General features: G+C 49.1%; 1 protein-coding gene across 2 annotated transcripts in view; it reads left to right on the top strand.

Annotated features, from left to right (window-relative positions):
* LOC139235009 (transcription factor COE2) overlaps positions 1 to 23,540 on the top strand; it is a 329,707-nt gene that overhangs the window by 30,651 nt on the left and 275,516 nt on the right. For both annotated transcript variants that reach the window (XM_070866082.1, XM_070866081.1), the window contains exon 6: positions 7,711 to 7,779. In XM_070866082.1, the coding sequence (XP_070722183.1) occupies positions 7,711 to 7,779 (69 nt within the window). The remainder of the gene's footprint in view (positions 1 to 7,710; positions 7,780 to 23,540) is intronic.

Raw genomic sequence — 23,540 nt, 5'->3', positions numbered from 1 at the left:
GAGCAGTCTCGAGGGGCCGAATGGCCTACTCCTGCTCTATTTCTTATGTTCTTATGACCAAAGGCTTGTTCAAAGAGGTAAGTTTTACGGCGTGTCTTAAAGGAGGAGAGGGAGGCGGAGAGGTTTGGGCAGGGATTGCCAGCGCTCGGGGCCCAGGCAGCCGAAGGCACGGCCGTCAATGGTGGAGCGATTAGAACCAGGGATGCTCAGGAGGGCAGAATTGGAGGAGCGCAGAGATCGTGGAGGGCTGTGGGGCTGGAGGAGATTGCGGAGCGAGGGTATCATTCAGATTTATAGAATCATCAGGTGCAGAGACGAGCTGACAAAGGCTGCTGAGTGTGGGCGGAAATGCGAGGGTTAAAGTCTAAATTTCAGCTGAGTAGCGGCAGGATTTACAGCTGTTGAGCTACGCAGCGCCGATCAACTGAGGAAAGAGATGCAGATGTGTCCTCACTGGAAAGGCTGTGCGACTTGCTCTCTCCAGCTCTGTGCCCGACAGATGGTGTAAATTAGCACAACTCTCATTGGTGGCGGAGAGGGGGTGGGGGGGGGCTGGGGGGGGAGGGAGCGGGGGTTTGTCAGTGCTGAGAACAATACGAAGGGTTAGACTGCACATCGTTCAGTGTTATGGAAACTAACACACAGTTGGATTGAAGTTCCCCGGGTCACATTCACCAGACCCCAGCTTCTCCATCGTGCCCAAGCCTCAGTTCTTCATGCAGGAGCCGGCAGACTGCCCCCTCACCCATTCACACTCCGCGCACCCCCGCACCCTCACTGTCTTGAAATCAAAAGCTATTGTGGAGCCCCCTTCTCTTTTACCACAGCGACGACCCTCCGAAAGTACTTCGTTGGCTGTAAAGCGCTTTGAGACGTCCGGTGGCCGTGAAAGGCGCTATATAAATGCAAGCCTTTCTTTCTTTCCATCCCACCCCCATTCCCCCCCCTCGGCCAAACTTCCATTTTTCTTAATTTTACCCATCACTTCGCTCCTCCATCAAATACCAAAGGCCAACAAAAAGAGCTGTATATTTGCACAGGACATGCAATCTGACGTCAGGAGGCCTTGCCGCATAGATCAATAAATTTAGTCGTGTTTGACATTCATTTTAAGAGGGCGCTGATCAAGTTTACAAGAGCGTCTTATTTCAAGCAACTTCACAGACTCAGGGTAGCACATAAACCCTAAACATTGTGGGCCGCCCCGAACTGTGTGGGAACACCACGGCAGGTCAGGGCTATGAATAGAGTGCCGGGCCCTGGAACATCGTGGGCGAAGGTGCAGCGAATGAGAGCACGGGGCCCAGAAGAGCCGAGGGCCCAGGGGTAGCACGGGCCAGCCCACACTGCCATATGTGTACGCACTAGGTCCGTACAGCCGAGCAGGTCTTCAGTCGTCCTGATTCAACCCTTGGGCAATGGATAAAGGCCGAGCTGGTGTGCAACGGTCAACGTTAAAAAAAATCCACGCACAGGCATCTTCCACCCCCTCAATTGGAGTTCAGGACTGGAACATCGGGTTCTTCATTGAAACATCTGTGAACTCGTGGAAGCAAGTCATCCTGGTTCGAGGGACCGCCTCCGATGATGATGATTGACAGATTAAAACCAGTGTCATCACCTGCCTTATATCTCATAGACACACCGAAGCCAGTTTGTTGTGCAATACACCTGATTCATTTCCAATTACTACCAGCCCAATGAGAGATACAAGTCTTTCTTAAAATTGTTTAACTCCTCACCTCAGACTTTCCTTCCACCCGCAATTTACGGGTTTGTCAAACCCGAGCTTGACGGCACCTAATTACCACCTCTTAGAAACATAGAAAATAGGTGCAGGAGCAGGCCATTCGGCCCTTTGAACCTGCACCACCATTCAATATGATCATGGCTGATCATGCAACTTCAGTACCCCATTCCTGCTTTCTCTCCATACCCCCTGATCCCTTTAGCCGTAAGGACCACATCTAACTCCCTTTTGCATATATCCAACAAACTGGACTCACCAACTTTCCGTGGCAGAGAATTCCACAGGTTCACAACTCTCTGGGTGAAAAAGTTTCTCCTCATCTCGGTCCTATATGGCTTACCCCTTATCCTTAGACTGTGTCCCCTGGTTCTGGACTTCCCCAACATTGGGAACATTCTTCCTGCATCTAATCTTGGTTTAACCTTTCACCTCTCGTACCCCCTTTTCAGCCTCTCGGGTGTCCTGCACCAGGGGCTGTGAACCTTCATCTCGGTTTTCACAATGCTGTTAAAAAAAAAGGTTTTGTCTCAGATCGCCAGGCTCGGGCTTGGGGCTACAATCTTCTAGCTGGCAGGACTGCTTGCCGACACGCGCTGTAGCTGCATGCCAAGTCATTGCCGAGGTTAATGGGGCCATTTGGGTGAGGTACGGAGGGAGGTCGCTCGGCCTTTGAAGCTCAGCAAGTGCCAGCAGAGGATAGGAGAACGTTGGTGAGACTGTAAGAATTTCTTCTGCAGTTGGGTGAGGGGTAGGGGCAGGGGAGAGGAAGTTTGATGAAAGTCCCGAGGAGAGATTACACAGACTAGGGTTGTATTCTCTGAAATTTTATAAGGTTAGGGGGTGATTTAATCTCAGTTTTTAATATATCAAAGGGAACTGATGGGGTAGATAGAGAGAAACTATTTCCGCTGGTTGGGGATTCTAGGACTAGGGTGTAATTTCTAAAAATTAGAGCCAGACCTTTCAGGAGTAGTTCGGAAACACTTCTACACACAAAGGGCAGTCGGAGTTTGGAACTCTCTTCCTCAAACGGCAATTGCTATTAGATCAATTATTAATTTTAAATCTGAGATTGATCGTTTTTTGTTAACCAAAGGTATTAAGGGACATGGGGCAAAGGCGGGTATATGGAGTTAGGTCGCAGATCAGCCATGATCTCATTGAATGGCGGACCAGGCTCGAGGGGCTGAATGGTCTCCTCCTGTGGAGGCTGGGTCATTGAATATATTTAAGGCGGAGATAGACAGATTTTTGAGCGATAAGGGAGTAAAGGGTTATGGGGAGCGGGCAGGGAAGTGGAGCTGAGTCCATGATCAGATCATCAGCAGGAATGGGGTACTGAAGTTGCATGATCAGCCATGATCATACTGAATGGCGGTGCAGGCTCGAAGGGCCGAATGGCCTACTCCTGCACCTATTTTCTGTGTTTCTATGTTTCTATCCATGATCTTATTGAATGGCGGAGCAGGCTTGAGGGGCCAACTCCTGTTCCGATTTCTTATGTTCTTATGTTCCTATGTTCCAAACACAAACACATGCTTCACTGGAGACTTCTACTCACCTGATCCTGGTGGCAGTTTCTTCACTACTACAATTAAATCATTAGGTTTGCTCAATACAGCAAGTTTTTTTTCTAAGCCAGTTATAGTTTGGATTACCTCGCGCTCATTCTGATAGTAAATTCCCTTGTTTGTACCACATACCCTTTGTGTCATCAGAGTTGGATCAGCAGTTGGGTCAGAGCAACCACAAGTCGTACTATTGACAGCTGAATTACTTGTGACACGGTAAAACCAATGGTACCGACTACACAACGCAAGGTCTCTTTGGGGCCCCCTCGACTCATCGACCGTCCTCAATAGACTTGCTGCGTTATCCACGTTATGTAGAATTTACTGCACAGAAACAGGCCATTTGGCCCAACTGGTCCACGCCAGTATGTATGCTCTACATGGGCCAATCCTGGATTCCATTCATTGCCTGCCTGCAAATGGGATGTTGCCTGAGCTGGGGTTCAGTACTGTTCCCTCTATCCTACTTTTCAGGAAAAAGCAGCAGGCAAATGGCGCTCCCTATCTCTGTAACCTCCTCCAGCCCTGCAACCCTCCGAGATCTCTGCACTCCTCCAATTCTGGCCTCTTGCACATCCCCGATTTTAATCACTCCGCCACTGGTGGCCGTGCCTTCAGCTGCCTGGGCCCTCAGCTCTGGAGATCCCTCCCTCAACCTCTCCATCTCGCTACCTCTCTCCTCTCCTTTAAGACGTTCCTTAAAACCTACCTCTATGGCCAAGCTTTTGGTCATCTGTCCTAATATCTCCGCACGTGGCTCGGTGTCACATTTTGTTTGATAATCGATCCCGTGAAGCGCCTCGGGAGGTCATACTACGTTAGAGGCGCTATATAAATGCATGTTGTTGTATGAGGAGGCTGGGTTATCTCAACCTGTGGACAGCAAGCGAAAAAGGGCCCCATTAAAATAGAACTATTACTTAACAGAATCATTTGCCCTGCACTTTTGTCGTCCTGTGGGGAAAGGCCTGGTCTCTATTTGGCAATTGCCTACAGCTGCACGACTGAAGTCAGGAGTTCATTGCGTGGGCGAATCGCGGGCAGGGACCCCAGACCGATTACTCTGCTGTGCAGTATTCCCGAGGCTGGCCATGGAACAAGGCACTGGATGGGATTGGTGTCCTCGATTAAACGGTGATTGATGCTGAAGCAAAGTGAAGAGACGTTTCTGTTTGTATTTGTTAGGGAGAAATCGAAGATGAATGAACGTCATCGGGCGCTATTATACATTTCTTGACATTCAAATTACTCCCAGAAGAAAACACAGCTTCAGTTTGAACTAAACTCAGTGTCAGGAGAAATGCAGGGAGGATGGTAACACGGCCAGATATCCTGGTCTGAATTAGAAACACTAAGTATTGTTTTTAAGTACTTTTTTTATAAGAAAGTCTCCTTTGTCCGGGTGGGGTGGAGTGTAGAAGGTTTCAGTATAAGGGGTGTCACAGTTGTGTGGGGCGGATTGTTTGGGCTGGGTGCTCTTTGCCTTTCCGTCATTGTTCAGAGGTTTATATGTAACCTTCAGGGCTGCTGACCGAGTGCCGTGCGGCTCTTTGTCGGCCGGCGCGGACACGATGGGCCGGAATGGCTTCCTTCTGCGCTGTAAATTTCTATGTTTCTATGTCTCCTTTGTCCGATTGCTCGTAGGGTCCTCTGTGAGCTGGGTTTGGGGACCCTCAGTGCAGCCCACCCTGGACTCGTGCCTCCAGCACAAAACTGCTCGTCTCCATCAGCCCCCGGGCCGGATTGTGAGGGGAACGCAATAAATGACAGACAGATGTATTAGGGGGTACTCTTCTGAGGCTGGAGTTGAGCCACATTGTTTTACTCTGTATCTAACCCTGTGCTGTACCTGCCCTGAGAGTGTTTGATGGGACAGTGTAGAGGGAGCTTTATTCTGTATCTAACCCCGTGCTGTACCTGTCCCGGGAATGTTTGATGGGACAGTGTAGAGGGAGCTTTACTCTGTATCTAACCTGTGCTGTACCTGCCCTGGGAGTGTTTGATGGGACAGTGTAGAGGGAGCTTTACTCTGTATCTAACCCATGCTGTACCTACCCTGGGAGTGTTTGATGGGACAGTGTAGAGGAAGCTTTACTCTGTATCTAACCCATGCTGTACCTGCCCTGGGAGTGTTTGATGGGACAGTGTAGAGGGAGCTTTACTCTGTATCTAACCCATGCTGTACCTGCCCTGGGAGTGTTTGATGGGACAGTGTAGAGGGAGCTTTACTCTGTATCTAACCCGTGCTGTACCTGCCCTGGGAGTGTTTGATGGGACAGTGTAGAGGGAGCTTTACTCTGTATCTAACCTATGCTGTACCTGCCCTGGGAGTGTTTGATGGGACAGTGTAGAGGGAGCTTTACTCTGTATCTAACCTGTGCTGTACCTGCCCTGGAAGTGTTTGATGGGACAGTGTAGAGGGAGCTTTACTCTGTATCTAACCCATGCTGTACCTGGTCTGAGAATGTTTGATGGGACAGTGTAGAGGGAGTTTTACTCTGTATCTAACCCGAACTGTACCTGGCCTGAGAGTGTTTATTGCTGACAGTGGGTGCTTGAACTGGAAAGTATTCCATTCCCCAGCACTAACGTCCCTTACCCCGACAAGCACAAAATTAACCAAAAAGTGGAACAATTCGGCAAAAACAGAAGCCCCTCCCCCCACCCCCCCTGCAGTAAGCCCGAATTATTATCAGTTTTGTTAGACAGGATTTTGATGTTTGATGTTCAATTGGTTGGCTCTGAGAAAAAAAAATGCATGTACAGAAGGTTAAAGTTCCAAAAAATTCTGTGGTTCAGATTGTCACCGTGACATGAATAAAGTGCACCGCAAAGATTATGTGGACAAGGAATTTAAATGGATCTCAGCTGTGGGCCCTACTCTGTTCAATGTACATCCAGAACTGCAGGGTGTTCACACCACTGCTAGCTCCCAGTATCACTATTCGAATGTTTGCACCATGCGATATTAAATAAACATTACATACATTTTTTCTGTTGAGAAAAACACATCTGCAGAGTATTTTTCCCACCCTGGTATTGATCCAACAATAATACGCAATTTATTGCTGAGGTAGCTACTTTCCTATGATACCCAGCTTTGATTACTAAAGATGTCTGTATTTTGGTTCTATTTGGTGGTCAATCTGTTGATTGAAAAATGATTTTCATTGGAAATGTTCAAAACCTCCTTTTAAAAAAAAAAGCTTTCAGTTCAGTGGGTAGATGGGCTGAATGGGCAATGATGGACCCAGGGCCATATCGTGTCTGCATTGAGTCAGCTGATGTGAGCGAGGGCAAAGATATGGCTGCTACAATCAGCCTGGCTGCCATTCTCGAGCAGAGATCGCGGATTAGAGGAGTGGGACTGGCTATTTTATGCCTCCCAGGGCATAGGAAAGATCCCACATTGCAGCCGCCTGGGACAAGGAATCCACCTGGGATCATCCACAATGCTTTCTATTAAGGCGGCGCCTCTCCTTATGATGTCATGGAGACAGGCTGTCATGCACTTAATTCATGACTGGAAACTTGCACCCTCAACCAGTATAGGCCTGTAAACAGCCCAGTGTTAGACAACTCAAAATGCTCTTCTAAGAACATCAGAGATAGGAGCAGGAGCACCAGAGATAGCAGTAGAAGGCCATTCGGCCCCTCCTGTCTGCTCCACCATTCAATCATGGCTGATCTTCTACCTCGACTCCACTTTCTCGCACTATCCCCATATCCCTCTCACAGATACAGCCCAAATTTGTAAGGATAGAATCTCCAATTGCAGCAATGGAGGCTGATGGGAGATTTAATTGAGGTGTGTAAAATTGTGAGGGGGCTGGATACAGTGGAGTTCCCTCAGCTGAGGGGGGTCAATAACCAGGGGGCATAGATTGAAAGTAATTGGTAGAAGAATTAGAGGGGAGATGAGGAAACATGTCTTCACCCAGAAGGTGGGTGGGATCTGGAACTCACTGCCTGAAAGGGTGGCAGAGGCAGAAACCCTCATCGCATTTAAAAAGTACTTGGATGTGCACTGAAAGAGCGGTAACCTACAGGGCTACGGGCCTAGTGCTGGAAAGTGGGATTAGGCTGGATAGCTCTTTTTCAACCGGCGCGGACACGATGGGGCGAATGGGATCCTTCTGTGTTGTACTTTTCCTATGATTCTATGATTGAGTGTTCTCACAGTGAACGCAGTGTGGGAGGAGGCTGCTGTTGGGTCGAATGGCCTGTTTCTGTGCTGTAAGTACTACGTAAGACTATGTTATGCAGCATGAAAATGTGGTACTGTTGGTGCTGCAATGTGCCCATCATGCGGTCCTGAGGCGATTCCTTCCTCCCAGCGGTATTGGCGTGCACGGTTTGCCTGATGGGTCTTTCTCTGCTTCCTTCCAGCCGCTGTTGTGAAAAGAAGAGCTGCGGCAACCGAAACGAAACCCCATCGGATCCCGTCATCATCGACAGGTAGGAGGCCGTTTTATAATCTCCTTACAATGTCCCTCCAAGGGAATGGCCAGCGAGCGTCCTGGGCCTTGCCTGGTTGGCCCTGGTGTGGTGTTGCGTGCTTTTGATCGGCTGTCGCCGTTATAGCATCGGGTTGGCGATTTTTGTCTTGACGGGGCACCCTCAAGGTGCCCAGGAGGGGCCTTCAGCCGATCGTTCAGGGACAATGGGGCAGGATGAGAAACTCATGGCATCTGGCCAGCGTGCATCGGCAATGGCGAAGTACATGTGGAACTGGAGTAACGCCAGGGCAAACGGTTGGTGCCCAGTAACTGGCAGTTGTGGCACATGATCTCAGAACAAGGCGTCAAGAGATAAGACATTCTTGAGTTACAGTGGTACGTGTATACTGCAGCAACACAGGGAATAGGTGTTCTTGCTGGCAGTCATGGTGGTACTGGTTGTCATCCATTTCATTTGGTAACTATAGTTTCAGTGGGTGAGAAGACCGTCTCTTCTTAGGCAGTCCTCGGAATCGGGGATGACTTGCTTCCACACTAACACGAGTTCTCAGGTGACTGATGAGACCAATGTGGGACCTGCAATCTCTGTCACAGGTGGGGCAGACGGTGGTTGGAGGGACGGGTGGGTGGGGTGCTTGGGTTGTCGTGCGCTCCTTCCGCTGTTTGCGCTTGGCTTCCGCGTGCTCCCGGCGAAGAGACTCGAGGTGTTCGGCGCCTTCCCGGATGCTTCTCCTCCATTTTGGGCAGTTTTGGGCCGGGGATTCCCAGGTGTCGGTAGGGATGCTGCACTTTTTCAAGGAGGCTTTGAGGGTGTCCTTGAAGCATTTCCTCTGCCCACCTGGGGCCCGCTTGCCGTGTCGGAGCTCCGAGTAGAGCGCTTGTTTTGGGAGTCTCGTATCGGGCATGCGGACAATGTGGGTGAGATGATACTCCAATGTATATCACCGTACAATTAGCCATTTTCTCCAAATCAACTGGGCCTGACACAAACACTCCACATCTTGATTATTACACCCCTGATTTCCAAGTAAAAATTCTGGGAACTGAACAAGGTTAAAAGGAAAGATGGTATGTTTTTTGGCATGGAATTTAAAAAACATTATTGCTATGATTAAAGATGAGAAACAAGACCCAGTGGACTAGTCAATGAACCTATGTTCTGTCCGGTACCTCTTCCAACTCTCTGTCTTGCTCTGAGCCAATAAAAATCAGGCAAAGGAAGCAGTTCACTAGCTGTTCACCAGTTAATGAAACTACTTCCCGAGTTCTGCTGCCAATCTGCTCATCATATTGGAAACCAGTTCGGAGCAGATGCTTTAAAGCTCTTGGGTCCCCCATACGAGGCCACGTGATCCATTTGTGTGCCATTGTTGCTATCTTTATTTCTTTAGCTGCAGAAGGTTCCAGAAGGTAACTGTTGTGCCATCGGATAATAGCTGCAACCCTCGTGTTAGGCAGAATTGTAGACGAACAGAGAGGTCAAAGGGCAGAGGGCATTGGGCCCTCTCTAGTCCCTCCCCCAAAATGGCTATTCTTCCAAGGTGAGCCTAGTCAGTGCCGGCGGGCAATAGGGCATTGTAGCTGAGGCTGAACCTGTTATGTATGTAAACATTACTAGTGTGTAAGACTTGCCACCAGGGGGAGCACCTGCTGGAGACCCAAGGGTCACCTGCACACCGCCAGCAAGCAGGTATAATAGGCAGTCTACCATGCTGTTTCCTCACTCTGGAATTCATTAAAGAGACCAAAGTCACAACAGTTTGAGCTTACAGTATACAGTCTTGTGGAGGTATTCTGAACATAACAATTGGCGACGAGTAACAGATCACGAACTTTCATGCTGTTATGGCTGCCGTTGGTATTTTTGAGAGATTTGCTGAGGGTGATGATTGGGAAGCTTTCGTTGAGCGTCTTGACCAGTACTTCGTGGCCAACGAGCTGGATAAGGACAGTAACGTGATCAAGCGCAGGGCGATTCTGCTCGCCGTTTGTGGGTCCACGATATATGGCCTCATCAAAAATCTGCTAGAACTGATGAAACCAAAGGGCAAGACATAATCAGAGTTGTGCACGCTGGTTCGGGAACACCTCAAGCCGAAGGAGAGCATCTTAATGGCCAGGTATCGCTTTTATACGCACCATCGCTCCGAGGGCCAGGACGTGGCGAGCTATGTCGCCGACCTAAGACACCTTGCGGGACCGTGCAAATTTACTGGATTTTCGGGGGAAATGTTGCAGGACATTTTCGTGCTTGGAATCGGCCACAAGGTCATTCTTCGCAAATTGCTGTTTGCTGAATACCTAGATCTGAGCAAGGCCATCACGATAGCCCAGGCTTTCATGTCCACAAACGATAACACTAAACAGATATCTTTGCAGCATCGAAGCTCACCAGCAAGTACTGTGCATAAAATAACGCCTTCAGCAGGCAGAACTATACATGGCACGGCCTACGTGCCTGCAGAGGCCAGACCTAGGATGACCCAGCGTCTGGTGTGGGGCGTGAATGCGAATCCATTAACACCATGTTGGCGCTGCGGGGGCCCATCAATGTCGATTCAAGCACTACGTGTGCAAGGGCTGTGGAACAATGGGGCACCTCCAGTGAATGTGCAGACGTGCTGCGACTCACCACGTGGAAGAGTCGGCAGAAGATAACCGATCCGGCCCGGATCACGCTGAACAAGTAAGAGACACTGAAGAGAAAGTGTATGGGGTACACACCTTCACCACCAAAAGCCCTCCGATAATGTTGAAAGTCAAATTAAACGGCATTCCAGTTTCCATGGAATTGGACACGGGGCGAGTCAGTCAATTATGAGCCAGAAGGCTTTTGAGAAACTGTGGGGCAACAAGGCACAAAGGCCAAAACTAAGCCCGATTCACACAAAGCTGCGCAATTACACCAAAGAGATCATACCAGTCATTGGCAGTGCAGCAGTGAAGGTATGGGACGATGGAATTGTGCATGATTTACCACTATGTATTGTACCAGGTGATGGCCCAACGCTGTTCGGCAGAAGCTGGCTAGAAAAGATCCGATGGAACTGGGACGACATCAAAGCGCTGTCTTCGGTGGATGACGCCTCGTGCGCCCAAGTGCTAAACAAATTCTCATCGTTATTTGAGCCAGGCATCGGCAACTTCACCGGCGCCAAGTGCAGATCCATCTAGTCCCTGATACATGACCCGTTCATCACAAGGCCCGGGCGGTTCCATACATGATGCGAGAGAAAGTCGAGATCGAACTGGACAGACTTCAACGAGAGTGGATCATATCGCCAGTTGAGTTCAACAAGTGGGCCAGTCTAATTGTTCTGTTCTTGAAAAGCGATGGGACGGTCAGAATCTGCGGTGACTACAAGGTAACGATCAACCGAGTCTCGTTACAGGACCAGTATCCACTACCCAAAGTAGATGACCTGTTCGCAATGCTAGCAGGGGGGAAGTCGTTCACCAAGCTGGATCTAACCTCTGCTTACATGACACAGGAGCTGGCTGAACCTTCGAAAAAATTGATGTGCATCAACACGCACAAAGGACTGTTCATATACCACAGATGCCCCTTTGGGATTCGCTCGGCTGCGGCCATCTTCCAGAGGAACATGGAGCGTCTGCTGAAATCGGTTCCGCGCACCGTGGTGTTTCAAGACATTATCCTGATCACTGGTTGCAACACCACCGAACTCTTGCACAACCTGGAAGAGGTTCTAAAGCGACTGGACAGAGTGGGACTCAGGCTGAAACGCTCCAAGTGTGTTTTCCTGGTGTCAGAGGTCGAATTTTTGGGGAGAAAGATTGCGGTGGATGGCATCAGACCCACGGACTCCAAGACGGAGGCCATCAAGAATGCACCCAGACCACAGAATGTGACGGAGCTGCGTTCGTTCCTAGGACTCCTCAACTATTTTGGTAACTTTCTACCGGGGTTGAGCACTTTGCTGGAACCTTTGCATTTATTGCTACGCAAGGGTGACGACTGGATTTGGGGTAAATCTAAAGAGACAGCCTTTAATGAGGCCATAAACCTACTATGTTCTAACAAGTTACTTGTATTGTATGACCCGTGTAAACGTTTAGTACTAACTTGTGATGCATCTTCGTATGGGGTCGGTTGTGTGTTACAGTAAGCCAATGGGTCAGGCAAACTGCAACCGGTTGCATTTGCGTCCAGAAGTTTATCTAAGGATGAAAGAGCCTACAGTATGGCTGAAAAAGAAGCATTAGCATGTGAATACATGGTTAAGAAAATTAACCAATACCTATTTGGACTCCGGTTCGAGTTTGAAACCGACCACAAACCGCTCATTTCGCTGTTCTCAGAAAGCAAAGGTATTAACACCAATGCTTTGTCCCGCATCCAAAGATGGGCACTAACATTATCTGCGTATGACTATATAATCCGCCACAGACCAGGCACTGAGAACTGTGCTAATGCCCTCAGTCGGCTACCATTGCCCACCACCGGGGTGGAAATAGCGCAACCCGCAGACTAGTTCCTTGTAATGGATGTTTTTGAGAGCGAGGGATCACCCATCACGGCTCGCCAGATCAGGACTTGGACTAGCCAAGACCCTGTGCTATCACTAGTAAAAAGCTGCATCCTTAATGGGAGCTGGTCGGCTGTTCCTGGGGAAATGCAAGACAAAATTAAGCCGTTTTACAGATGAAATGTCCATTCATTCAGATTGTCTGCTATGGGGGAATCATGTGGTTTTGCCAAAAAAAGGCAGGGAAATGTTTATATGCCAGCGACACAGTACCCACCCAGGCATAGTCATGATGAAGGCTATTGCCAGGTCACACATTTGGTGGCCCGGCATTGACTCGGAATTGGGGTCATGCGTACACCAATGGAACATTTGCTCACAGTTGAGCAATGCACCAATGGAGGCCCCACTGACTCTGTGGTGATGGCCCCCCCAAACCGTGGTCCAGGGTCCACGTAGATTTCGCTGGCCCCTTTCTAGGAAAGATGTTCCTAGTTGCAGTGGATGCTTACTCTAAATGGATTGAATATATAATAATGTCGTCATGTACGTCCACTGCCACCATTGAAAGCCTCCGGGCCATGTTCACCACCCATGGTTTGCCCGACGTCCTTGTTAGTGACAATGGACCATGTTTCAACAGTTCAGAATTCAACAAGCTCATGACCCGCAATGGCATCAAACATGTCAGGTGTGTCTCGTTTAAGCCCGCATCCAATGGTCAAGCGGAACGGTCAGTCCAAACTATCAAGCAGAGCTTGAAACGCATGACGGATGGTTCCCTGCAGACCTGGTTATCTCAGGTTCTGCTCAGCTACCGGACGCGACCCCACTCGCTTACTGGTGTTCCCCCTGCAGAATTGTTAATGAAGAGAGCACTCAAAACCAGGCTCTCCTTAGTCCACCCGGATCTCAATAATCATGTAGAAACCCGGCGTCACCAGGCATAACGTGTACCACGATCGCGCGGCTGTATCACGTGACATTGAGGTTAATGACCTGGTGTTTGTTCTTAATTATGGTCATGGTCCCAAATGGGTTGCTGGCACTGTGTTAGCCAAGGAGGGGAATAGAGTGTTTGTTGTCAAACTTTTGAATGGACAAACGTGCAGAAAGCATTTGGATCAGACCAAACTGCGATTCACTGACAACCAAGAACAGTTTGAAGAGGACATTACCATCAATGATCCACCAACACACACCCAACCAGTAATCGACCTCGCTGTCAACCACGAGGATGAACCCACCATGCCCGACAGTCCGATCAGACCAGCAGCGCTGCAGTGCAGCAATGATCTGACCCACTCACCCATGCCAGGACTTCAACTCAGGCGATCAACCCGGGAACGAAGAGCCCCAGCTCGCCTCAACTTGTAAATAACTTTATCTAAGATTTTGGGGGGAAGTGATGTTATGTATGTAAATCTTACTAGTGTGTAAGACTTGCCACCAGGGGGGCGTACCTGTTGGAGACCCACGGGTCACCTGCACACCCCGGGCAAGCAGGTATAAAAGGCAGTCTACCATGCTGCCTCCTCACTCTGGAGTTACATTAAAGAGACCAAGGTCACAGCAGTTTGAGCTTACAGTATACAGTCTTGTGGAGTTATTCTGAACATAACAGAACCAGTCCTCGCTTTACATTCGCACACATCGTGTCCAACAAAGGTCGCTGGATAACAATCGCGATGCTTGTCATGAATTGCAAGGAAGGAGTTCCTGAACTTCGAAGACGTTCGGGAGACCTGATGGACTCCCAAAGCAAGCGCTCTACTTGGAAGTTCTTCACGGCAGGCGAGCCAAAGGTGGGCAGAGGAAACGTTACAAGGACACCCTCAAAGCCTCCTTGATAAAGTGCAATATCCCCACCGGCACCTGGGAGTCCCTGGCCAAAGACCACCCTAAGTGGAAGAAGTGCATCCGGGAGGGCGCTGAGCACCTCGAGTCTCGTCACCGAGAGCATGCAGAAACCGAGCGCTGGCAGCGGAAGAAGCGTGCAGCAAACCTGTCCCACCCTCCCTTTCCCTCAACGACAGTCTGTCCCACCTGTGACAGGGACTGTGGCTCTCGTGTTGGACTGTTCAGCCATCTAAGGACTCATTTTAGAGGAGCAATTCTTCCTTGATTCTGAGGGACTGCCTATGATGATGATGAAAGAAGCCTCCAGGAGATCTGAGTAAAATATTTCTGTCCAAACGATTGTGTCACGCTCACGACACGAGACTGAGAACGCCACAGAGATAGTGATGAAAGCACAGCATCTGTGATCAGCAGTGGGGACCTTGACTGAAATATCTCTAGCCAAGATCAGGTGGACTGCTGCTCAGTGCCATTGCCCAGGCTGAGGTCAGCTAACAATAACAAGGCGTGGAATCACGTACTTTGCAACTATCGTTGGATCTTCCTCGCTTGTGAGGCTACGGTGTTAGTTCTGAGATTACATTCCACAGCCTTTACGTTCCACTGGTTTCATCGAGGGGTGAAACAGAATTCAAATTTCTGTAACTCCTCAAATTGGCCAGGCAGCCTTTGCTTAATTCAGCAGTGACTGACTAAAATATGTCTACAGAGACCAGGAATGTGAACAATTTAACCGTCCATTGCCTAACAGCGCGCAGAACATTGAATCCCACAGGCACGAGCAACTCGGGAAATATTTAGAAATTTTAGATATATTCAGACACACACAACCTTAGGCAATGTACTCATCTGGTGACTACTTATATTTCCCCACTTGCAATGTTTAAAAGGGAGAGAGAACATATTGAGAGAGACGTTAGGTTAATGATGACATGGTCTTGGGGATAAATTCAATGGGGCCGATTTTCACTTACAGGACTGGGAGGGAAAATCCAATGGATACTCTGTGGACCTGAGCTTTCTTTAAAATTTATTCATTCAAGGGATGTGGGCGCGGCTGGCAAGACTCGTCTTTATTGCCCATCCCTAATTGCCCCTGAGAAGGTGGTGGTGAGCCGCCTTCTTGAACCTTATTGACCCAGCGACGATGAAGGAACGGCGATATATTTCCAAGTCAGGAGGCAGTTCAGAGAAGGTTCACAAGGTTGATTCCGGAGATGGGGGGTATTGTGTTCCCAACACAGATGAGACTGCACACAGGGAGGTTAACGTAACAGTGACCTCAGTCTTTAATAAGACACTCTAGAGTGAGGAACAGGCTGAGGGGCCGGCTTATATACAGTGCTCCCAAGGGATGCGTTCCCTGGTGGCAGAACATGGGAGTGCATGCTTTACAGATACACAACATCACTCCCCCCCCAAAGTCAAAGTGAAAACTATTTACAAGGTGAGGCGGTCGGGAGCCTTTCTTTCCCTGGTGGATCGACTCGGTACAAATGTCTGTTCTGGTGTGTTGGCTGTGCCCTCGCTGGGCTGGCGTGTTGTTGGACCTGCAGGGCTGCTGGGTGAGCCTGGCCTTGCTGGGCTGTTGGGCGTGTTGGGTTCGATTTCCTGGTCTGGGGTGATGTCGTTGATCCTTTGGGTGTATGTTTTGGGCTCGAGAAAGGTGGTGTCTGCTGTGGGTTGTTCAGGGCAGTCTGTGAACCGCAGCCTCGTTTGGTCCAGGTGCTTTCTGCAAATTTGTCTATTGTCTAGTTTGACTACAAACACCCGACTCCCTTCTTTAGCTATCACCGTGCCTGCGATCCACTTGGGACCATATCCACAGTTTAGCACAAACACAGGGTCATTCAGATCAATTTCCCATGAAACAGTGACGTGACCATCGTTTACATTTTGTTGCTGCCGCCTGCTCTCTACCTGATCATGCAGGTTGGGCTGAACCAGCGAGAGTCTGGTTTTAAGTGTCCTTTTCATGAGTAGCTCAGCCGGGGGCACCCCTGTGAGCGAGTGGGGTCTCGTGCGATAGTTGAGCAGTACTCGGGACAGGCGGGTTTGGAGTGAGCCTTTTGTGACTCGTTTAAGGCTCTGTTTGATGGTTTGTACTGCCCACTCTGCCTGCCCATTGGAGGCTGGTTTAAATGGGGCCGAGGTGACATGTTTGATCCCATTGCGGGTCATGAATTCTTTAAATTCGGCACTGGTGAAATATGGCCTGTTGTCACTGACCAGTGTGTCAGGCAGGCCATGGGTGGCAAACATGACCTTCAGGCTTTCAATGGTGGCGGTGGTGGTGCTTCCCGACATTATTTCACATTCAATCCATTTTGAAAAAGCATCCACCACCATCAGGAACATTTTAGCGAGAAACGGGCCCGCATAGTCGACATGGATCCTCAACCATGGTCTGGAGGACCAGGACCACAAACTTATTGGTGCCTCTCTGGGCGCGTTGCTCAACTGAGCACATACGCTGCATTGCAGTACACAGGACTCTAAGTCAGAGTCGATACCGGGCCACCACATATGGGATCTGGCTATCGCTTTCATCATTACTATACCCGGGTGTGTGCTGTGGAGATCCGAGATGAACATCTCCCTGCCCTTTTTTGGTAGCACTACGCAGTTACCCCACAACAGGCAGTCTGCCTGAATGGACAGTTCGTCCTTTCGCCACTGGAATGGCTTGATTGGCTCTTGCATTTCAACGGAGATACTGGCCCAGCTCCCATGCAGTACACAGTTTTTTTTACTAGGGATAGCAGAGGATCTTGGCTGGTCCAAGTCCTAATCTGGCTGGCCGTGACAGGTGATTTATCATTTTCAAACGCTTCCATGACCATCAACAAGTTTGCAGGCTGCGCCATTTCCATCCCCGTGGTGGGCAATGGTAGCCGACTGAGTGCATCCGCACAGTTCTTGGTGCCTGGCCTGTGGCGGATGGTATAGTTATATGCTGATAGCGCAAGTGCCCATCTTTGTATGTGGGCTGAGGCATTAGTATTTATCCGTTTGTTTTCAGCGAACAGGGATATGAGGGGCTTGTGATCAGTTTCCAGCTCAAATTTTAGGCCAAACAGATACTGATGCATTTTCTTTACCCCAAACACACACGCTAATGCCTCTTTCTCAATCATGCTGTAGGCCCTCTCGGCCTTAGACAAGCTCCTGGAAGCATAGGCGACAGGTTGCAACTTCCCTGCAATGTTAGCTTGTTGTAATACACACCCGACTCTGTACGATGACGCATCACATGCTAGCACAAGTCTTTTACATGGGTTATACAATACAAGCAGCTTGTTGGAGCATAAAATGTTTCTGGCTTTCTCAAAAGCAATTACTTGTCTTTTTCCCCCATACCCAGTTCTCACCTTTCCACAATAACACATGCAGGAACTCTAAAAGGGTGCTTAACCCCAGTAGGAAGCTACCAAAATAGTTGAGGAGTCCCAGGAACGATCACAGCTCCGTGACATTCTGAGGCCTGTGCGCGTTCCTGATAGCCTCTGTCTTGGCATCTGTGGGCCGAATGCCATCCGCCGCGATCTTTCTCCCCCAAAACTCTACTTCTGTTGCCATGAAGACGCATTTCAACTTCTTCAGCCGCAGCCCTACGCGATCCAGTCGCTGGAGGACCTCCTCCAGGTTTTGTAGGTGCTCGACGGTGTCCCGACCCGTGACCAATTTGTAGTCCTGAAAAACCACCGTGCATGGTACCGACTTGAGTAGGCTCTCCATGTTTCTCTGCAAGATCGGTGCAGCCGACCGACTTCCAAACGGGCATCTGTTGTAGATGAACAGTCCCTTGTGCGTGTTGATGTAGGTGAGGCCCTTCGAAGACTCCTCCAGCTCCTGCGTCATGTAGGCCAAAGTCAGGTCGAGCTTGGTGAACGTCTTGCCTCCTGCCAGCGTCGCAAGTAGGTCGTCTGCCTTAGGTAGCGAGTATTGGTCCTGTAGCGAGAAACGATTAATAGTTACTTTATAATCGCCGCAAATCCTGACCGTGCCATCACTTTTGAGTACTGGAACAATCGGGCTGGCCCACTCGCTGAATTCCACTGGGGAGATGATGCCCTCGCGTTGCAGCCTGTCCAGCTCGATTTCCACTCTCTCCCTCATCATGTGAGGTACCGCTCGCGCCTTATGGTGAATGGGTCATGCCTCTGGGACCAAGTGGATCCGCACCTTCGCCCCGGAAAAGTTCCCAATGCCTGGCTCAAAAAGGGAAGGAAATTTCTTTAGAACCTGGGTACATGAGGCCTCATCGACATATGATAGCGCTCGGATGTCATCCCAGTTCCAGCGGATTTTGCCCAGCCAGCTCCTTCCAAGCAGTGGGGCCATCGCCCGGGACAATCCAGAGTGGCAGTTTGTGCACTGTGCCCTCGTAGGTGACCTTGACCATGGCTCTGCCCAGGACAGTGATAAGCTCTTTGGTGTACGTACTCAGTTTTGTGTGGATGGGGCTCAGGGCTGGTCTGAATGCCTTGTTGCACCACAGTCTCTCAAATATCTTTTTACACATGATGAATTGGCTAGCGCCAGTGTCCAGTTCCATGGCTACGAATAAGCCATTCCATTTTACGTTTAGTATTATAGGTGGATATTTCGTCGAAAATGTGTGCACCCCGTGTACTTCAGCATCTGCATCCTCTCTCTGAGGCTCGAAATTGCTTTGATCCACCATGGACTGATCTTCCTCTGCCACGTGGTGGTTAGCAGGTTTTGCAGAGCTTGCAGCTCGTTTGCAAGCTCGTTGGAGGTGCCCCATTGTTCCACAGCTCTTGCAAACATACCCTTTGAAGCGGCATGAATAGGCTGAATGGAAGCCTCCACAACGCCAACAAGATGTGAATTGCCTTGCATTCATCCTTTGTTGGGGACTCTGAGTCATCTGGATCACCTGAGGCCTGCTGGCAGTTGCAGACTCGTGGGTTCTGCCCTGTACATTTCTGCTCGCAAACACAGTGCCAGTTAATTATGAACATTGCTAGCATTTGTGTGCTAAGAGATTTGTTTGGTGTTATCACTGGTGGACATAAACGCCTGTGCTATCGCAATGGCCTTACTGAAGGTCGGTGTCCCTACAGTCAAAAGTTTTCGTAGGATGGTCTCATGGCCAATGTCCAGTACAAAAAAGTCTCTGAGCATTTGCTCCAGGTAGCCATCAAACTCACATTGTCCTGCAAGTTGCCTTAGCTTGGCGACGTAGCTTGCCACTTCCTGACCTTCAGATCGCTGGCACGTGTAGAACCGATACCTCGCCATCAGCACGCTCTCCCTCTGGTTAAGATGCTCACGAACCAGTGTACACAGCTCCTCATACGTCTTATCTGTGGATTTCACCGGAGTCAGAAGGTTCTTCATAAGGTCGGTGTAGGTCGGTGCCCCGCAGACTGTGAGGAGGACTGCTCTCTTTTTTGCAGTGCTTCCTTCTCCATTCAGCTCGTTGGCTACAAAGTACTGGTCTAGCTGTTCGACATAGGCTTCCCAGTCCTCACCCTCCGAGAACTTCTCCAGGATGCCCACAGTTGGCTGCATCTTTGCGTTGGATTCGTATTCTCGTCGCCAGTTATTGTGTTCCTAACACAGATGAGGCTGCAGACTGGGAGGTTAAAATAACAGTGACCTCAGTCTTTAATAAGACACTCCAGAGTGAGGAACAGGCCTTAGGGGCCGGCTTATATATAGTGCTCCCAAGGGATGCTGGGATCCCATGGGACTTCATGGGATGCGCTCCCTGGTGCAGAACATGGGAGTGCATGCTTTACAGATACACAACAGGGGGATTGACTTATGAGGAAAGGTTGAGTAGTTTGAGCCTATACTTATTGGAATTCAGGAGAATGAGAGGTGCTCTTATCGAAACGTTTAAGATTATGAGGGGGCTTAACAAGGTGGATGCAGAGAGGATGTTTCCACCGATGGTGAAGACTAGAACTAGGGGGCATGATCTTAGAATAAGGGGCCGCCCATTTAAAACTGAGATGAGGACAAATTTCTTCTCTCAGAGGGTTGTAAACCTATGAAATTCACTGCCTCAGAGAGCTGTGGAAGCTGTAACATTGAATAAATTTAAGGCAGAAATGAACAGTTTCTTAAACGATAAGGGGATAAAGGGTTATGGGCAGCGGGCACGGGAAGTGGAGCTGAGTCCATGATCAGATCAGCCATGATCTTATTGAATGGCGGAGCAGGCTCGAGGGGCCGTATGGCCTACTCCTGCTCCTATTTCTTTTGTTCTTATGCATGCGACTTGGAGGGGAACGTGTGGAGGTGATGGTGTTCCCATGTGCCTGTTGCCCTTGTCCTTTTAGGTGGTAGAGGTCGCGGGTTTGGGAGGTGCTGTTGAAGAAGCCTTGGCGAGTTGCTGCAGTGCATCTTGTCGATGGTACATATAATGTCTGCACCTGTAAGCATGCTCACAGGTTCGTGGAGCCGTTGCACAAGACTCAATAAAACCCCAGTTAATTGAGTTCAGGTTCTCCGCGATGAGGCAGGCTGTTGTGAGCCTGGTGGATGAACTGGTAGTGTTCAGTTTGATCGTTAAACCTTTGCTGATAAAGCAGCTAGTTCTTTGCAGCAAATGTGTAGCTGTGAATTCTTAAGCAAAGAACCCATGAAGCAAATACATTGCAGTGCACACTGCAGACACGGTGCGCCGGTGGTGGAGTGAGTGAATGTTTAAAGTGGTGGCTGAGATGCCGATCATGCTGGAGGCTAATCCTCGGAAGGGGAATGTGGACGTCCCAAGGTAGCTGGCAGCGGGTGGGAAGACTTTTGTGGGGCAAGAGGAGCATTAAAGCTCCTCCACATCCCACAGAAATCAGTGGGACCGAGTTTCCCCCCTTGTTTTCGGAGCTGGTTAGACCGCTCAACGCCTGGTTGCACTTGGCAGAGCCTGTGTGGCACACATTCTGCCCATTGCTACCTGATAATTGGGTCAGGGTCCTAATACTGGCAGCATTTTAAATATTGGACAAAGGCTGAAATTCCACCACCCATTTTGAGTCGGGCAGACCTCGGCCAGCCAGTAGGTCATATTTAAAAAAAAAAATTAATTTGCCTACAGCCCCATTAAAAAAATTTATTCACGGGATGTGGGCGTTGCTGGCAAGGCCGGCATTTATTGCCCATCTCTAATTGCCCTCGAGAAGGTGGTGGTGAGACCCCCTCGAGGGCAATTAGAGATGGGCAATAAATGCCGGCCTTGCCAGGAGTGGTAGACGGACAGAAATGACTCAGCAATGGCCCCTGCAGCACTGAGCCTATGAAAACCCCAAGTCCAACTGTCTATGCCGGGTTAGCTCAGCCCAGCTTGCCTGACAATAGCAACACTGCCGACTGCAAAACTGCCAAGTTTAGTTGGGCAATCAGAAAGCTGCAAATGTGTCTGTTAGCCATTAACCACTGCGTCCTGAGGTGCTGTTTTAGTAAGTAATGGGTTTATAGTGAAGAGGAAAATAAGCGCAGGGAGGCCAAAGGGTTAACGCAACAGGGTAACTCATGTGGTTTTAGCAATTAGCAAACCAAACTTATTACATTAAGCGACCATAACCTCACACGAATAAAAAAAAACAGGTTTCGTCTTCTGTTGACATTGAACCAGTGCACAATTCCTGATCTTTTCTGTTCCTGCATCTTAACTGAAAACACATTGTTCGTCCTGCGGAACTCAACGATCCTGTTTCACGCTTGCATTTTTGTACGCGAGCAGCTTTTTTGGACAAGCCATTAGCCAACTCTGACTTCCCCTGTAGCTGGATTTGAAATTAAACAACATTACCTTCAAGGCAGGAGTCAAGCCCAACTCTTTCCAGTTGGGAAATGAAATAACCAGATGTCTCCCAAAGTGAACACTGGGAAATGCTTGATATAAAGTTTTCCTAATTTCTTTGAGGAATCCCAAGAGAATTACTGTCAACAAGAAAATCTGCCCCAACACAATACATCATTTAAGAAAAACAGGGAACTATGTTTGACTTTCTACCACTCCATTAACTACTCGATTGCGGAACCTGTGAATGCCAGTATTTTCATGAGTTGGTGCACAGTGTTCGAAACATACCCGGACATGTGTCTACAAGTCATCGCTTCGGTACAAACTAGCACTGAATTGGGCTCAAGTCAGGATTAATGAGGTTTAACGGAAATAAAGTGTTTGCCAATTTGCATCTAACTCCCTGATAATGAAACGCCATTGGGAATGAGGGGTTCCCGCATGTTCTTGCGTCCCTGTTCACTCCTCACGTTTGGCTGATTGACCGCACACATTTACATTCGGTCGAGAGGTTAGTCAACAATTTATGGAATCCTACTGCTTTACTCTGCGATCATATGAGTAGGAACTTTGAGATGCATTTCTTGGCCTTCTTAACAGTGGACTTCGTCATAATAAAACATTTTATTTCTACATATCCCAATTTTCTCCCTTGCTCATTGAATCTACAGAAACAGGACATTTGGCCCTACTGGTCTATGCTGGTGTTTATAGTCCACATAAGAACATCAGAAATAGGAGCAGGAATAGGCTATATGACCGCTCGAGCCTGCTCCGCCATTTAGTAAGATCATGGTGATCTGATCATGGACTCAGGTCCACTTCCCTGCCCGTTGCCCATAACCCCTTAATCCATTATCAGTTTAGAAACTGTCTATTTCTGTCTTAAATCCATTCAATGTCCCGGCTTCTACAGCTCTCTGGGGCAGCAAATTCCACAGATTTACAACCCTCTGAGAGAAGAAATTCCTCCTCATCACAATTTTAAATGGGCGGCCCCTTATTTTAAGCCTTATTCACATGAGCCTCCTCCCAATCTAATTATCCTTCTAATCCCTCCTCCCTCCTGCAAGCATCAAGCTTCCCCTTAAACACATTAATTCAACCTGCTCCAACCGCTCCACACGGCAGAGAATGTCACGTTCTCACCACTCCCTGCTTGCCTGAAGGTGTTGCCTGGTGCTGGGGCCTGATCAGTCACTCGCTCACCCTTTATGGCCTCTTTCACTTGTGAACCTCGAGCGTGAGGTCTGGATATTTCTTGTTAGTGGGGCTTCCTGTGAGAAATGGGGCCGGGGCAGCACTCCCAGCCACTGGGACAACCCGTGTTGTAACCCCATCTATTTTGCTGGGTCAGGGTTGATTTGCTGTTCAGGGCGGGGTCCCTGTGGCTTCTGTTGTCAGTCGGGCATTATTTGGGAGGGGTATCATGTGAAGGTGCAGCGTTCAGGTTGCTGCTCAGAAGGGCAGGCAGGCCAACCACTGAATAAAACAGACAGCCCTCCGAAACAAATCCCTACTTCAAATAGTCCCTCAGCCCTACAACCCTCTGAGATCGCTGCGATCCTCTAATTCTGGACGCGTGCATTCCTGATTTTAATCGCTCCACCATCGGCGGCCATGCCTTCA

This window comes from Pristiophorus japonicus, chromosome 22, assembly GCF_044704955.1.
Source record: "Pristiophorus japonicus isolate sPriJap1 chromosome 22, sPriJap1.hap1, whole genome shotgun sequence".
Lineage (NCBI taxonomy): Eukaryota > Metazoa > Chordata > Chondrichthyes > Pristiophoridae > Pristiophorus > Pristiophorus japonicus.
Note: the sequence above shows the minus strand (reverse complement) of the source record. Positions and strands in the feature narration are given on the sequence as shown.